This window comes from Hypanus sabinus, chromosome 1, assembly GCF_030144855.1.
Source record: "Hypanus sabinus isolate sHypSab1 chromosome 1, sHypSab1.hap1, whole genome shotgun sequence".
Classification (NCBI taxonomy): Eukaryota; Metazoa; Chordata; class Chondrichthyes; order Myliobatiformes; family Dasyatidae; genus Hypanus; species Hypanus sabinus.
The window spans coordinates 40,042,487-40,061,103 of record NC_082706.1 but is presented as its reverse complement, the minus strand read 5'-3'; the positions used below and the strand labels follow the sequence as shown (position 1 = coordinate 40,061,103).

The window sequence follows — 18,617 nt, the reverse complement described above, 5'->3', positions numbered from 1 at the left end:
TGCAAAGTTAAACAGATATTCGGGCAGGTACATGAACAGAAAGGGTTTAAAGGGAACTGTTCTAAATGTACGCAAGTCAGGATACCTCAGACAGGGAGCATGAATGCTATCTAAATCCATGATTCCATGCCTGTGACAATTTTGTGCTAATTACATTACCAAGTCTGAGTGTTTAAACTACTTTTTCTCTTCAGGGGGTTAGATCCAGGGCCCCAGGACAGGAAGTATTAAGATTAAGAGGATGGTAGATGTAATGCACAGTAAGAACAGGTAGCATAACATGTACGATGGGACGGACGGGTTGATATGTGTTTATATTAATAATGTGAGTATTAGTCAAAAGGTGATGAATAGAAAGTATGAATCAGTACATGGAACTATGATGTTGTGGCCAGGGCAGAGATCTGGTTGAGAAGAGAAACGCTTAATGCTTAATGGATCAGAGTTTCAATACTTTAGAAACATGTGCCGACCATGTAACCTACTCTAGAAACTACCTAGAATTACCCTACTGCATAGTCCATATTCTTCAGAGCTCCGTGTACTTATTTAAGAGACTCTTAAAAGAACCTACTGTATCCACCTTCACCATCGTTGCCGGCAGTGCATTCCATAACCCACCACTCTGTGTGAAAAACCTGCACTTGACATTCCCTCTCTTCCCAATTACAAGCAAATTTAAGAAGCCTCAAAATATCCACACGTTCAATGCCTCTCATCGTATTATACACTTCTATCAAGTCACCTCTCACCCTCCGTCGTTCCAAGGAGAAAAGGCCAATTTCATTCAACCTATCCTGCTTTGGCGTGCACTCCAAGCCAGGCAACATACTTGTAAATCTCCTCTGCACTCTCTGTATAGTATCCACACCCTTTCTGACCGTGAGGTGATCAGAGCTGAAGACATTAGTCCAAGTGGGGTCTGATCTAGGTCTTACATAGCTGTAACATTTCCTCACGGCTCTTGAACTCAATCGCACAGTTAATGAATGCCAACACATCATACACCTTCTGAAAAACAATATCAACCTGAACAGCAGCTTTGAGTGTCCTATGGACACGGACACCAAAATTTTGCTGATCCTCCACACTGCTACGATTCTTACCATTAATGTTATATTCTTTCCTCAGATTCCACCCTCTGAAATGAATCACTTCACACTTATCCGGGTTGAACTCCATCTGTCACTTATTAACCCAGTTCTGCATCCTATCCACGTCGCGCTGTAACCTCTGACTATTCCTAATCAGATTATGTCTCTAGAAAGGCTCATAAATCCTGCTTCTCGGGATCTTCTCCAACAACTTGCCCACAACTGCATTAAGCCAGACTTCCTGGGTTACCTCTACTCTCTTTCTTTAACAAGGGAACAGAATTTACAACCCTCCTATCTTCCGGGAATTCTCTGGTAGATCATCGCCAGAGGCGCAGCAATTTCCTCCCTCACCTCCCACATTAGCCTGGGGTATATCTCGTCCGATCCAGTGACTTAACTAACTTAATGATTTCAAAAGCTCAAGCACGTTTTTTCTTCATGTCTATATGATCAAGCCTTTCAACCCGCTGTAAAACATCCCCACAACTGCCAAGGTCCTTTTATCTGGCGAATACTGAAGCAAAGTATTTACTAAAAATCTCCTGCTACCTCCTCCAAGTCCATGCACACTTTTCCACTATTCCACCTGATTCGTCCTGTTCACAGACGGCTCATCTGCTTCCTCTTCATAGAGTTGTAGAATGCCTTGGTGGTTTCCTTTATCCTGCTCACTAAGGCCTTCTCATGGCCCCTTCTAGCTTTCCAAATATTGAAGCCTTTAAAGCTTTACTGACGTTGCACTTGCAATCATGCTTTAAATTCTGTTAACACCATTACAGAAAGGTGTGTAGGTTTTATAAATGAGGTAGAAACGGTTTACTAGGACACTATCACTAACAGGAGAAAATCTGCAGATGCTGGAACTCCAAGCAAAACACACAAAATGCCAGAGGAATCAGCAGGCTAGGAGGCATCTTTGGAAATGAGCCCAAACAGTCATTTCTGGACAAGACCCTCGAGAAAAAATGAATCAGTTAGAAGGTGGGGGGGGGGGAGAGGAGAGAGAAACACAGGGAAATGGGGAGTGGGAGTGGGGTGGAGTGAAGTAAAGAGTTAGGAAGTTGTTTGGTGAAAGAGATACAGGGCTGCAGAAAGGGTAATCTGAACGGAGATGTCAGAAGGCCCTGGAAAAAGAAAAGGGGGAGGAGCACCAGAGAGAGCTGATTCACAGGCAATGTGATAAGGTGAGAGTAAAGGCAACATTTTCCAAATGTTGGGAAAACCGGCGCGGGGGGTGGGGGTTGTGGGGGCACGTGTTGGATCAGTTCGAGAAATGGATGCTGGTCCCACCAGGTTGGAGGCTACCCACACGGATTATGAGGCATTGCTACTACAACATTGAGTGTGGCTTCATCGAAACAGTGGAGACCATGGGTTTATATATCGGAATGGGAATTCCGGAGGCCCAATCAGCGGCGGGAGCAGATCACAGCGACGAGATTTGTCGCAGGTTGGCCTCGCTTGTTTAAAAGAAGAGCTTCGCGAACGTTCCAAGATTCCGGAGGCCAACTCAGCGGTGTGAGCAGAGCACCGCGAATTAAATAAAGTACAGAAGGGACAACCGGGCTGGTCATTATTATTTGGCGTTTTGTGTTGGTCATGCCAGATGTTGGAGATTGCATGAAGTGCATCCAGTTGCAGCTCCTTGAAGAGCTCGTTAGGGATCTGGAGGATCAGCTGGATGACCTTCGGTTTGTATGGGAGAGTGAGGAGATAATCGATCAGAGATTCAGGGAAGTAGTCACCCCGAAACTGCAGGAGGCAAGAAGCTGGGTAACTCTCAGCAAAAATGGAAATATGAGTAGGTAATTATCTCAGTGCACCACTGTGGCTATTGTGGGGGATGACCTCCCAGGGGAAGGCCACGGAGATCAGGTTGCTGGCAGTGAGCATGGGTCAGTGGTGCAGAAAGGAAAGGCAGTGAAGCGGAGACAGGTAGTGATTGGGAACTCAATAGTCAGCAGAACAGACAGCACGTACACCTACATGAACGTGTCACGCGGATGGTATGTTTTTCTCCCATGTTCCAGGGTCAGAGACATCTCGGATCTTGTCCACAGCATTTCAGAGAGAGAGGCAGAGCAGCCAGATGTCCTGGTAGATATTGGTACCAACGACACAGGAAGGAAAAGCACTGAGATTCTGCACACAGAATTTAGAGAGCGAGATAGAAAACTGAGATGCAGGACTAGATTATTACCTGTGCATGCACCAGTGTGGATAGAAACAGGATGATATGGCAGATAAATGTGTGGATGAGAAACTGGTGCATGGGGTAGGACTCCAGGTTCTTTGATCTGGAGAAGGTTTGACGTGTACAAAAGTGACGGATTGCATCTAAAGCTGAGGGGGACAAATGGTCTCGTGGGAAGGTTTTTCAGAGCTGCTGTGTGTGTGTGTGTGGGGGGGGGGGGGTGTTTAAAATTAATTCGTTAGGTGTGTGGGATCCGGAATGAAGGGACCCTGGATAGGATGGATGGTAAAAAAGCAAAGATAGCATCAGACTGTCAGGAAGAGCAAGCAGGTGATAGGACAAAATTGCAGCCAGCACGGCGAGTATCAGTGTATTAAGGATGCAAAATCAAACAGAGAAGCAAATACAGCAAAGTGTTATATCACAATGCACGGAGTAGAAGAAATAAAGTGGATGATCTTGTTGCAGTATTTCAGTTTTGACCATCACAGAATCGTGGCTGAAGGATGGTTGCAGTTGGGATCTGAATGACTTATTGCACGTTGTATTGGAGGAATAGTGAATCAGATTGAGGCAGTGGGTGGTAAAGAATGGCATAAAACCTGTGGAACGACATAACATAGGTTCAGAAGATGTTGGGCCAAGTGGGTTGAGTTCAGAAAATGCAAGGGTAAAAGGACCCTTAAGGAAGTTATATATAGGCCTTCCAACAGTAGCTGGAAATGGAAAAGGCGTGCAAAAGGGCAATGTTCTGATGGTCATGGCGGAGTCTAAAATGCAGGTTGATTGAGAAAATCAGTTTGTTGAATGCCTACAAGATATAGCAGCTTTCCGTTGAACCTACTCGGGGATCAGCTATACCGGATGGGTATTTTACGATTAGGAAAATGAAGGTAAAAGAGTCCCTAGGAGTCGTTGATCATAATGTGATTGAGTTCAACTTGAAATTTGATACGGAGAAAGTAAAGTCTGACTTAGCAGTATTTCAGTGAAGTAAAGAAAATTACAGTGGTATGAAGAGGAGTTGGCCAAAGTAAATTGGAAGTAGCGGCTGGCACAGATGACAGCAGAGCAGCAATATCGCGAGTTTCTGAGAAGATAATGAAGGTGCAGGACAGATGAAATCCAAAAACAAAAGAATACTCAAATCGTAAAATAGTACAGCCGTGGCTGACAAAGGAAGTCAAAGTTGCTGTAAAAACAAAAGAGAGACCGTAAAACAAAGCAAAAATTAGTGTGAAGACAAAGGATTGGGAAGCTGTTAAAACATACAGAGAGCAACTAAAAATTCATTAGAAGGGAAAAGATGAAATATGAAAGCAAGCTAGCAAACAATATCAAAGAAGATATTAAAAGAATTTTCAAATATGTATAGAATAAGAGAGATGAGTGTGGATACAGCACCGCTGGAAGATGACGCTAGGGATATAATAATGGGGGACAAGGCGATTTCAGATGAACTAATTGAGTATTTTGCATAAGTCTTCATTGTGGAGGACACTGATATTATGCCTGATGTAGTGTGTGAAGGAAGGGAACTGGATGCAGTTACTATTACAAGGGAGTAGGTGCTCAAAGAGCTGAAATGATCTTTCAAAAATCATTGGACTCTGGCAGGGCGCAACAGGAGTGGAGGAGTGGATAATTGCAAATGTTGCCCCACTCTTCAAGTAAGGAGGAAGGCGGCAGAAAAGAAATTATAGACCAGTTAGCCTGAACTCAGTAGTTGGGAAGATATTGGAATCATTTTTTAAGGTTGAGGTTATGCAATACTTGTTGTCCCGAGACAGCATGGTTTCCTTCAAGGAAAATCTTAGCTGGTGAACCTGTTGGAATTCTTTGAGGAGATTACAAGTAGAATTGATAGGTGATACAGTGGATTTTGTATATTTGGATTTTCAGAAGGCTTTTGACAAGGTGCCACACATTAGGCTGCTACCAATTTAAGAGCCCATGTTATTACAAGACAGATACTAACATGGTTAATGCATTTGTGATTGGTAGGGGGCAGCAAGTGGGAATACAAGGATCGTTGTCTGGTTGACTATCAGTGAGTAGTTATGTTCCGCAGGGGTCTGTGTTGGCATGGCTTCTTTTAATGCTGTGTATCAATGATTTAGATAATGGAATAGTTAGCTTTGTCCCCAAATTTGCAGATGATACAAAGATCGGTGGAGGGGCAGGTAGTGTTTAGGATACAGTTAGGCTGCAGAAGGACTTAAACAGATTTGGAGAATGGGTAAGGAAGCGCCAAACGAAATACAATGTCGGAAAATGCACTGTCATACACATTGGTATTTGAAATAAATATGCAGAGTGTTTTCTAAACTTGGACAAACACCAAAAATCTGAGACGCAAAGGGACATAGGAGTCCTTGTTCACAACGCTCTCAAGGTTAACCTGCAGGATGAGTCGACGGTGAGGAAGGCAAATCCAATATTAGCATTAATTTTAAGAGGTCTGAATAGAAGCGCAAGGATATGACGCTGAAGCTTTACAAAGTACTCATTAAGCTTCAGCTTGAGCATTGCAGGGTGGAGGAGTCTAGGATAAGTGGGTACAGCCTCAAAATACTGGGGCGTCTAGTTAAACCAGAGACACAGAGAAATTGCTTTAGCCAGAATTTTTAGACTTTTTTTTAAATCACAGACGGCTGTGGAGGTCAGGTTGTTGTGTGTATTTAAGGCAGAGATAGAAAGTTTCTTGTTTGGAGATGGCATCAATGGTTACGGGGAGAAGGCTTGAGGAGAAACCTCCTCATGAGGTTGAGGAGGAGGGAAATAATCAGCCATGATTGAATGGCAGAGTAGACTCGATGGGCCAAATGGCTTAAATCTGCACCTACATTTGATAGTCTTAAGATCTAATGGGAATGGGAACTGTACTAAAATTATTTCGGAGTGTAGGTGCTCGGCGAAGCGGTCTCCTGTCTACGCTGGTCTCACCGATATACAGGAAGCCAAACAGGGAGCACCTGGTAAAGTTCTGAATTTACAACATGTGACATAAAGAAGTGTTTGACACACTTGGATTAATTTTTTCTTGCAGCAGCGGAAGCTGAAGGAAGTCCTTATAAATGTCCATATGTTTAAGTTGGTAGATAGAGTAGATTGCCTGCATCTTTTTTCCCAGGATGGAAATGCCTAATGCTACAGGGCAGGCAATGATGTGAGAGCAGAAACGTTCAAAGGAGGCGGGCGGAGCTTCGCAGAATAGTCGGTACCTGGAATATGCTTGCCAGTGATTAAGATGCAGTCAATAAATAGAGGTGTTTAAAAGGTCTTACGTAGATATATTTCTCCATAGGGTAAGGGCGATATGATTATTGTCTGCACGGAAGGGGCTAGTTCAGGTAAGCACAAAATTGTAAGTATTGTTAGTTTCATATAACTTCGTGGGCAAAGGGTCTCTTTCTATGCTGCACTGTGCTATGTTTTGTGTTCTATATATCATTTTGTTTATTTATACCTGTAGGACCCAATTCATCTTCTTTATAATCTATCGAACTGTGCTCATCGCTACCTTCACAGATCTCAGACCAATGACCTCCACAGTACCATACACTGATAGTGTGCAAGTTCTATCCTATTCCTTCTTCCATAGTTTGGTTCCAAGTACCTAAGATGCAATTCTATCCACCGTTATCCTGCGCATCTTATCATCTCGTAGCACCATGTGATATAAAACTATTGTCATTCTTCAGTACAAGGGAAAAGTAACCATTATCAAGCAATCCATTTAATTCCAATTTATTGTCCACCTGTTTCAGCTTGATAAGCATCAGAGACAGTCTAAAAATTATATTGATCTTTGCAGATGGGATTTTAGAATCACAGAGATGTAGAGACCAGAATGAGACTGCTCGATTCACAGAGCCATGCCAATGAATGTCTCCACAATATACTTCAGTTTTTCCAAAACTTGCTACCATCTGGAAGCTTTTTTTTACATTGTGAAGGTATCTCTCTCTACCACCCATTCCAGATTTTAATCGCCTTCTAAATAAAAACAAACATCTTCTTCACATCGGGTCTAAACTCAGTAGACTTAAGCTCAAATATATGACCTGTGATTTCAGTCTCCAATACTTTGCATATTAGTTTATACTATTATTAGTACAACCACCATCATCCACCGTCCCCAGTCTAACCCACTCTTCTCATAACTGAAACAGTCCATCCCAGACAATATCTGAATGAATACCCACTGTACAGTCTGCAGTGCAATCACATCCTTCCTGTCCCGTAATATCCAGAAATGTACTCAAGTACACCACTGTGGTCTAAGTTATCATTTATAGTGTGTTATCTTGATCTTCCTTCTCTTGATTATATATTCTGCTGCAGATGAAGACCAGTTTTGAGAACAGCTTCTAAAAAACAGCATTCTCCTGTTTTGACATCTACAAGGTTATCAAGACGTGTATGCCAAGATCCCTTGTTATTCAATATTTCCTCATCTGCGGTCGCGTATTATGCATGCTCCAGTCGTAATAAGCTTTCCAAAATATATTATTTCATTCTTACCCTAATTACATAGTTCAGAATTTAATATCTCTCGATAGAGTGGAAAAGGTGAGGGTGTGGTGTGGCAGTCAGAGTTGAGGTGATATAGGTAATTGGATTGAATAAAATATGTTTTATATAAGATTGTGGTAAATAAAAGTTTGATATGTGCAGCAGACGTGCTTGTCCTCAGGGGCTGAAGGAATGTATCACATTGTGATTACGTTCTACCTGCCATTGCATTGGCCATCAACTCCGCTGCAACATCAATACCTCTGTTCAGATATTGATGAAATTAGTTTGCAACGCTGTCTGCCGGAGTCAAGGTTAATCCTTTCCCTCAGAATATTTTTCCCAATAAATTGCTACGAGGTCTGCAATAAAGCCTTGAAAAAACATCTTCACACAAATTACCACAGTTGTGATCCTCCAGTCATTAGGCTCCTCAGCAGAGGACAGCAACTCCTCAAAATATCCTTCAAGGCCCTGGAAGATTGTTCTCTTACATTCAAGGATAGAAGAGGATATATTCCACACTTTGGAGTATGTAATATCTTCCTTTTAATGGTAGCTTTTCTAAAACCCAACACGCATCCCCGGAGTTTTCCACTGACAATGACCTTTCCATTGTGAGTATTCTGCAAAGCCTTCACAACGTCCTTTGTCTTCAGAAGCAGCAGCTTCGGTAACCAATCATCAAGACTCCATTAGCTAATCCTTCTTTTTACAGTGGATCGCTCGAATTGTTTATACCAAATAATAGAAAAATGTCTCTTTTGTTCACACTTAATGTTCATAATCAGCAGATTTATGACGACTGGCACATGTGATGTTTATTGTTTTTGTGGCCGTGGAATGATGCAATACATAAATTAGATGATATATAGAAACATAGAAAACCAACAGAACAATACAAGCCCTTTGGCCCACAAAGTTGTGCCGAACATGTCCTTATCTTAGAAATCATTCTGCTTACCTACAACCCTCTATTTTACTAAGCTCCATGTACCTATCCAAAAGTCTCTTAAAAGACCCTATCGTATCAGCCTTCACCACAGTTGCTGGCAGCCCATTCCACGTACTCATCAATCTCTGAGTAAAAAACCTTACACCTGATATCTCCTCTGTAGCCTACTCCCCCGCACCTTAAACCTGTGTCCTCTTGTGGCAACTATTTCAGCCTTGGGAAAATGACTCTGACTATCCACACGATCAATGCCTCTCATCATCTAATACACCTTTATCAGGTCATCTCTCATCCTCTATCGCTCCAAGGAGAAAAGTCCGAGTTCACTCAACCTATTCTCATAAGACATGCTCCCCAATCCAGGAAACAGCATTGTAAATCTCCTCTGCACTGTAAATCCTCTGTAAATTCACTCCTCTGCTCTGTAAATCGAAACAAGAGGTGGAGAATGAAGAAGTAAAGGCATCTCGGAGAGAAGCCTTTTTTTTAACTGATCAAGGAAAAGAGGCGAGACTGCGCACCCAAAGGTTTAAAAGAAACGCCATATACAGCGGCCATCGTTAGGGTGGACTGAGTCAGAGAGGGATGGCTTTGGCTCAACAGGCTTTGGCATGGACAGGCAGAGGTGAGGGTAGGTTCCGGTAAGTTTTGTTTTGTTCATTTAGAGTAGAGACAATGCCAGGTAGGGTGTTGGAATGCTCCTCTTTCGGGATGTGGGAAGTCAGGGAGACTGTTGTCCCTGATAACGACACCTGTAAGAAGTGCATCCAGCTGCAGCTCCTAACAAACCGCGTTAGGGAACTGCAGCAGGAGCTGGATGACCTCCAGATCATTCGGGAGAATGAGGAGTTTATAGATAGTATCTACAGGGAGGCATTTACACCAAAGAACACTGCACAGGTAACTGGGTTACCATCAGGCGAGGGAAGGGGAAAGAGCAGGCAGTGCGGGGCTTCCCTATGGCCAATCCCCTCAACAACACCAATTTGAATATTGTTGGGGGGATGACTTATCTGAGATAAGCTGTAGAAGCCAGATCTCTGGCACTGAGTCTGATTCTGTAGTGCAGAATAGGGGAGGGGGATGAAAAGGAGAGCAGTAGTGATAGGCGACTTGATAGTTAGAGGTACAGACAGGAGGTTCTATGGTCACGACAGAGACTCCCAGATGGTTTGTTGCCTCTGAGTGCCAGAGTCAGAGATGTCTCTGATCGCATGCACAGCATTCTGAAATAGGAGGGTGGGCAGCCAGATGTCATGGTACACATCGGTACCAATGACGCAGGAGGGAAGAGTGAGGAGGTCCTGAAGACTGAATATAGAGAGTTTGGTAGGAAGTTAAAAAGCAGAGCCACGAGAGTGATAATCTCAGGATTGCTACTTGTGCCACGTGCCATTGAGGGCAAGAATAGGATGTTCTGGAGGATGAACACTTGGCTGAGGAACTGGTGTACTGGACAGGGTTTCAGATTTCAGGATCATTGGGACCTCTTCTGGGACAGGTGGGACCTGTACAAGAGAGACGGGTTACACCTGAACTACAGGGGGACCAATATTCTTGCAGGGAGGTTTGTTAGTGCTTTTTTTGGCGGGGGGTGTTAAATGATTTACAGGAGAATGGGAACCGGAGTGCTAGAGTAGATAGTGGAGCGGGGGTGACAATAAATGATGTTAGTAGTTCATGCAAAGTCACAAATAGAAGGGTTGTGTGTGGTGGTAATAATCTTCTGCAGTGTGTCTATTTCAATGACTGGAGTATTGTGGGGAAGGCTGACGAGCTGAGGGCGTGGATTGACACTTAGAATTATGACATTGTAGCCATTAGTGAAACTTGGCTACGGGAGGGGCAGGACTGGTTCCGATATTTCAGACGTGATATAGGCAGAGGAATGAAGGATTGCGGGGTGTCATTGCTAGTCAGGACAGACTAGAGGGCTTGTCTACCGAGACCATATGGGTGGAGATGATAAACAGGAAAGGTATGATCACATTAATAGCGTTGTATTATAGACCACCCAATAGAGGGAGAGAATTGGAGGAGCAAATCTGCAGAGAGATAGCAGACAACTGCAGGAAACAAAGTTGTGATAGTAGGGGATTTTAATTTTCCATGTATTGATTAGGACTCCCATACTGTTAAAAGTTTAGATGAGTTAGAGTTTGTAAAATGTGCCCAGGAAAGTTTTCTATATCAATATTGTAGAGGTACTGACTGGAGAAGATGCAAAATTAGATTTCCAATTAGGAAACGAGTTAAGACAGGTGACGGAAGTGTGTGCAGGGGAACACTTTGGTTCCAGTGATCCTAACAACATTAGTTCCGACTTGATCATGGATAAAGATAGATCTGGTCCTCGGGTTGAGGTTCTAAACTGGAAAAAGTCCAAATTTGAAGAAATGAGAAAGAATCTAAAAAGCGTGGATTTGGACAGGTTGTTCGCTGGCAGGGATGTCATTGGTAAGTGGGAAGCCTTCAAAGGAGAAATTTTGAGAGTTCAGAGTCAGCATGCTCCTTTTAGGATTAAAGGCAAAGTGAATAAGAATTAGGAACCTTGGTTCTCTAGGGATATTGGAACTTCTGATGAAGAAGAAGAGAGAGATGTATGACATGTATAGGAAACAGAGAGCAGGTAATTTACTGGAGGAGTATCAAAAGTGCAACAAATACTTAAGAAAGAAATCAGGAGAGCTAAAAGAAGACATTAGGTAGCTTTGGCAGTCAAGGTGGAGGATAATCCAAAGATTTTCTACAGGTATATTTAGAGCAAAAGGATAGTAAGGGATAAAATTGGTCTTCTTGAAGATCAGAGTGGTCAGCAATATATTGAACCAAAAGAAATGTGGGAGATCCTTAATGGGATTTTTTTGTGCCTGTATTCACTAAGAAACCTGGCATGGAGTCAATGGAAATAAGGCAAACAAGTAGTGAGGTCTTGGAACCTATTCAGATTGAAGAGGAGGAGGTGCTTGCAAATCAGAGTACATAAATCCCCAGGACCTGACAGGGTTTTCCCTCAGACCTTGAAGGAGAGTAGTGTTGAAATTGCAGGGAACCGGGCAGATATATTTAAAACGTCGGTTTCTAGGGGTGAGGTGTCAGAGGATTGAAGGATAGCTCATGTTGTTTGATTATTTAAAAAAGGCTCTAAAAGCAATCCGGGAAATTATAGGCCAGTAAATTTGATGTTGGTAGTAGATAAATTATTGTTAGGAGTACTAAGAGATAGGATCTACAAGTATTTAGATAGACAGGGACTTATTAGGGAGAGTCAACACGGCTTTGTGCGTGGTAGGTCATGTTTAGCAAATCTAATAGAGTTTTTCAAGGAGGCTACAAGGAAAGTGGATGAAGGGAAGTCAGTGGATGTTGTCCACATGGACTTCAGTAAGGCCTTTGACAAGGTCCCGCATGGGAGGATAGTTGGTAGCTAGGTATACATGGTGAGTAAACTGGATTATACATTGGCTCGAAGGGAGAAGTCAGAGAGTGGTAGAGGAGGATTGCTTCTCTGAGTGGAGGCCTGGGACTAGTGGAGTGCCACAGGGATCACTGCTGAGTCCATTGTTATTTGTAATCTATATCAATAATCTGGATGATAATGTGGTAAATTGGATCAGCAAATTTGCTGATAATACAAAGATTGGAGGTAGAGTGGACAGTGAGGAAGGTTTTCAAAGGTTGCAGAAGGATGTTGACCAGCTGGAAGAGAAAATGAAGGTAGAACATACCAGTTAAATGGTAGGGCACGGAGGAGTGCAGTAGACCAGAGGGATATAGGAATACAGATACAAAATTCCCTAAGAGTGGCGTCACAGGTAGATAGGGTAGTAAAGACGGCTTTTGGCACATTTGCCTTTATAAATCAAGGTATTGAGTATAAGAGTTGCAGTGTTATGGTGAGGTTGTATAAGGCATTGGTGCGGCCTAATTTGGAGTATTGTGTGCAGTTTTGGTCATCTAATTACAGGAAGGATATTAATAAAGTTCAAAGAGTGCAGAGAAGGTTTACAAGGAATTTGCCAGGACTTGAGAAACTGAGTTGCAGAGAAAGATTGAATAGGTTAGGACTTTATTCCTTGGAACAATAAACAATGAGGAGAGACTTGATAGAGGTATATAAAATTATGATGGGTATAGATAGATGGGTATAAGCAGGTTTTTTCCACTGAGGCTAGGGGAGAAAAAAACCAGAGGACATAGGTTAAGGGTTAAGGGGGAAAAGTTTAAAGGGAAATTTTTGCAGGTGGGGGTCTTCTTCACACAGAGCGTGGAGGGAGTGTGGAATGAGCTGTCAGATGAAGTGGTAAATGCAGGCTCACTTTTAACATTTAAGAAAAGCTTGGACAGGTACATGAATGAGAGGTATATGGAGGGATATGGGCCAGGTGCAGGTCAGTGGGACTAGAGAAATAGTTCGGCACAGCCAAGAAGGGACAAAAGGCCTGTTTCTGTGCTGTAAAATTCTATGGCTTTCTATGGCTTCCACAGCCTCCCTATAGTGAGGCGACCAGAACTGAGCAGAGTACTCCAAGTGGGGTCTGACCAGGGTCCTATATAACTGCAAAATTATCTTATAGCTACTAAATTCAGTTCCACGATTGATGAAGGCCAATACACTGTCCGCCTTCCTAGCCACAGAGTCAACCTGCGCAAGATCCCTCTGATCCTTCACACTGCCAAGAGTCTTGAAAGAGTATTAATATTATATTCTGCCATCATAGTTGACCAACCAAAGTAACCTGCTTCACACTTACCTGGGTTGAACCCATCTGCCACTACTCAGCCCAGATTTACATCCAATCAATGTCAAACTGTAACCCTTCACACTATCCAGAACACCCTCAACCTTTGTGTCATTAGCAAATTGCTAACCCATCCTTTCACTTCCTCATCCAGATCATTTATAAAAATCAGGAAGAGTAACGGTCCCAGAACAGATCCCTGAGGCACTCCACTGGTGACCAACCTCAATGCAGAATATGAGCCATCTACAACCACTCTTTGGTTCTGTGGGCAAGCTGGTTCTGGATCCAAAGGTAATATCTCCTTGGATCCCATGCCTCCTCACTTTCTTAACAAGCCTTGATTGGGGTACCTTATCAAATGCCTGGCTGAAATCCATATACACTACATCCACAACTCTTCCTTCATCAATGTGTTTAGTCAGATCCTCAAAAAATTCAATGTCTGGGAAGGCGGGACATACCCTTGACAAAGCCATGCTGACTCTTTTACCCCTATTATACCTCTCCAAATGTTCATAAATCCTGCCCCTTAGCATCTTCTCCATCAACATACCAAACACTGAGGTAAGACTCACTATTCCATAATTTCCTGGGTTATCTCGACTCCCGTTCTTGAATAAAGGAACAGCATCCGCAGCCCTCTAATTCTCTGGAACCTCGCCCATCCCCATTGATGATGCAAAGATCATCGCCAGAGCCTCAGCAATCTTCTCACTAATTTCCCACAGTAGCCTGGTCCTGGTGACTTATCCAATTTGCTGCTTTCCAAAAGCTCCAGCCCATCCTCTTCCTCAATATCTACATGCTCAAGCTTTTCAGTCCGCTGCAAGTCATCCCTGTAATCGCTAAGATCCTTTTCCCGTTGTGAACACTGAAGTAAAGTATTCATTAAGTACCTCTGCCATCTCTTCCGGTTCTATACACACTTTTCCACTGTCACACTTGATTTGTCCTATTCTCCCACATCTTATCCTCTTGCTCTTCACATACTTGTAGAATGCCTTGAGGTTTTCCCTACTCTTGCCCGCTTAGGCCTTCTCATGGCCCCTTCTGGCTCTCCTCATTTCCTTCTTAAGCTCCTTCCTATTAGCCTTATAATCTGCTAGATCTCTGACATTACCTAGCTCATTGAACCTTTTGTAAGCTTTTCATTTAATGTTGACTAGATTTATTACAGCCTTTGTATACCACGGTTCCTGTACCCTACCATAACCTCCCTGTCTTATTGGAACATACCTATGCGGAACTCAACACAAATATCCCCTGAACATTTGCCATATTTCTTCCGTACTTTCCTCTGAGTACATCTGTTTCCAATTTAAGCTGTAAGAAATTAGAGGAAAATATGGAATAGGTGCAGTTCAGTGTTCGATAATTCAAAAACAATGTTGTAAAACAGTTAACTACTCACCGTTGAAACTTATAAGTCTGAATTCCTTTCCGTGGCCATCCGTAGAACCGTTAGTGCAGTAATAAATCCCAGCGTCTGTATTCGTTGCTTCAAAATGAAGTGAGTAATTACCATGTGCAAAAAATCCATCACGATCAGCCAATTTAATGTTTGGGAACTGTGTGGAATTACATTCCTTATTGCCGTTATCCATTGTGCATATTTTGGTTTTATTATCTCCTGAGACAGATTTAAATTCCCACACAATTTGTTGGGCACCTGGTATGTAACAGGGCAGAAATGTCAGCGTCGAACCATTCGTTAAGACCACTTCTTGTGCGCTATCATTATAGCTCATTGTACCTGGAGAGTGGACAAGGAATTATATTCAACAAGATTGGTGGAAAAAGGATTAAATAAATAGAGATTCATAATCCTTCCAACTCCCACGACAACTTCACTGTACTTTTTCCTACCCTCTCTTCTGCAACAATGCTATTCCCTTAGCTCAATTATTTCATACGTGCCGCATCTGCTTCCAGGATGAACTTTTCTTTCTACAAAGAGATGTCCTCCTTCAACGAACAGTGATTCCCTTTCTCCAACTTCGATCCTTTGATGCTGTCCTCACCCACATCTCCTCCATATCCCGGCCAACTGCTTTAACCCGATCTTCCCGTCGCGTTTACAGATATAGAGTTCCTCTTGCCTTCACCATTCCCCGGGCCTCTACATTCAACACCTCATACACTGCAACTTCTGCCATCTTCAACGGCAGGATACCATGACACACATCTTCACCTAACCCGCCCCCCTCACTATATCCTTCCATAGGGATCCTTCCCTCTGTAATTCCTTTGTCCATTCGCCACTGAAAATTAATCTCCCTCCTGGCACATATCCCTTCAACTGGCAGAAATGTTACACCTGCAGATTCATCTCCACCCTTACCTGCATTCGGGGCCCCAAACAATCCTTTCAAATAGGTCAACAGATCACTTGCGAATTTGTTGGAAACGTCTAATATATGTGGTCCTCTCGATGTGGCCTCTTCCAAGTTGGTAAGACCTAACGTAAATTGCTGGACTGCTTTGTCCAGCACCTCTGCTCCATATGACAAGAGAGCAATTTACAGTGACCAAACATTTTGATTGCTGTCCCTATTCCAGTTCCAAAATCTTGTCACGCCATGTGGATATGGCCCGTACCGAGAGAAAGAGGGAAAGTGACACTGAGGCGGACTAATAAGTTGCAGATTTTTGTGTGCTAAGTTAGAGGGAAAGGAAAACAATAAACGCTTGGCCAAACGTGGCTGTTAACTGTTACCCTTAAATGGAAAACGAAGTCAACACTGCAGCTGAAATGAATAACTAAATATAAATCGAATACAGTATCGCAGGTCTTCAGTGTCAGTTGACTCGGCAGTACAATTTCTCAGGCAAGTCCAAATGCAAGCAGGCTGCGAACCTTTGCTGTGCTATGCACAAGTCTCGACAAGCGTTACGACGAAAGGAATGGATTTAAATACCATGGCAATGAACTAATAATTAGCTGACACGAGCATATTCACGAGCGCAAATGCCGTATCTGCTGCGCTGTTGAATCCGTGGTTTTGACTCGGTCTGCTTCATAGGCGCAGCTCCTGAAAACCACAGACTTGTGTCCGCTGGAAGAGCCAGATGAGCGAGTTCTTCAAGATGACCTTTTCCGTGATCCAGGAAGGTTCTTGTGCACCATAGCCTTCCCAGTCTATCTGCCAATCGGGGAGGAGGGGGGAATGGGGTCACTTGGATCAGGGATGAGGTAGAACCGGCCTGAGCTGGGGAACATGGAATACCGGCCGGATCTTCAGTGATGCTGATCGATGCAATCTATGCCACAGCTTATTGAAAGTCTTTTCCATTACTAAGACTTTCAGGGGAAGATCTCTTGATGACAACCAGACCCCCTCTCCTGGCTTGAATGACCTTACCTGCCGGCTGAGCCGATCAGTGTGACGGACCTGCTGTTTCCGGGCGCGCAGCAGAGCCGCCTTGGCTCGTTTCCAGGTGCGCTAATAGCGTTGGATCAGCTATTCATCAGCAGGAACTCGTACCTCAATCTCTAATCAGAGAAGAGCGGAGGCAGGAATTCCGTGAAGGACAACTGGAGGTTATTGTGCGTGATCTCTGCCGAAACCAATTGAGAGTTTCAGGTCATGCGGTTGGAAAAGGCAAGACAGCACAAGGTTTTCTCCCACTCCTGGTTCAGTCTCTCAGATTGGTCACTGGATTGTGGTGGAAACCGGACGAGAAGCTGGCTGTGGCTCCTACAGGAGAGCAGAAAGCCTTCCAAAAACGGATAGCGAAATTTGGTACACGATCAGACACTGTGTCTCGAGGAAGGCAGTGCAGCCCGAACACATGTTGATCCATTATTGTGGCAGTCTCACGAGCGATGTGAGCTTGAGGAGGACAATGAAGTGGAAAATCTTGGAAAACCGATCCACAGCAACCAAGAAGGTGGTTTTTCCATTAGACGGGGGCGGGCCAATGATGAAGGCTGCTGAGAGGTGTGACTCAGGCCATGGGGCACAGCCCATAGATAGAGTAGATTCGCACGACGCTGGCGTGATGTCTTGTTCCGAACGCAGTTGGAACAGGCAGACACAAATTTCTTCGGACATAGGTGGCTACTAGAATTGTCTCTTTATAAACTCCTGGGTCCGTTAATTTCCTGGCTGTCCAGTCACCAGAGGAGTAACCCCATTCCAATACTTTGGAACGTACAGCATCAGGGACAACAGCCGATAGTGATGCCACCAACCCGGGCCTGTGTGCAACTGCTGGGAGACCCTCCTCTCCGCTCTATTCCCATATCCCCATTGTAGCAACACAAGTGCGAGGAAGAATGGGATCTGGATCGGCATGCTTACTTCGGCTCTGAAAGAGCGCCCCGCCCCAGCATTCTGTGGCTGTGCTGGGGGTGAGGGGTGAGGAAGACCTGAGAAATGCCCCGCCTTCCGATGTCCGGATTGGTCGCTTTCAAAGCTCTTTTTTCCTTCACCTTTTCTTTCCCAATTTACCTTTCCCGCTCACCTGACTTCAACTATCACCTTCTAGCTAGTCTCCTTTCCCCTTCACCCGCCCCTACACCTTTTTATTCTGGCGTCTTACTCCTTCTTTTCCAGTCCTTAAGGAAAACCCGGCCTGAAACTTCGACTGTTTACGGATGCTGCCTGACCTGCTGACTTCATCTGTCGCTTTTTACCTGGTGCTCAAGAATTCCGGACGTATCTTGTATTAATCTGACTGTGTTTTACAAACTCGGCCTCCGTTCTCATCCTGTAGCCATGTGCTTTCCTCGCCAGCGAAAACCGAATTTATCAACATTATTACATTCCTCAGGTCCCCGATTTTTGAACACCGAACCTACAGAAATTGAAGCACAATCCCTCACAAACAAATTACCTGAACACAAAGCTAAGAGGTTATCTGATTTACAACCTGGCAAGGTCGCAGGTCCCTGACCGTTACCCATAAAACCATTTGACATAAATGCAGAATTGGGCTATTTGTCCCATCGAGTCTGCTCCGCCATTCGATTATGGCTGATATATTACTCCACCCAGTCCCATGTTCGTGCCTGCTCCGGTAATCTTTAACACCCTTTCTAATGAAAATACTTATCAGCCTCCACTTTAAGTAATGACAATAACTATGCCCCTACAGCAGTCTGT

General features: G+C 43.7%; 1 protein-coding gene across 1 annotated transcript in view; it reads right to left on the bottom strand.

The window, feature by feature from the left end:
* The window catches only part of LOC132393381 (uncharacterized), a 94,490-nt gene that overhangs the window by 73,521 nt on the left and 2,352 nt on the right, over positions 1-18,617 (bottom strand). Inside the window, exon 2 of the mRNA XM_059968550.1 lies at positions 14,921-15,262. Coding sequence (XP_059824533.1) covers positions 14,921-15,262 — 342 coding nt within the window. The remainder of the gene's footprint in view (positions 1-14,920; positions 15,263-18,617) is intronic.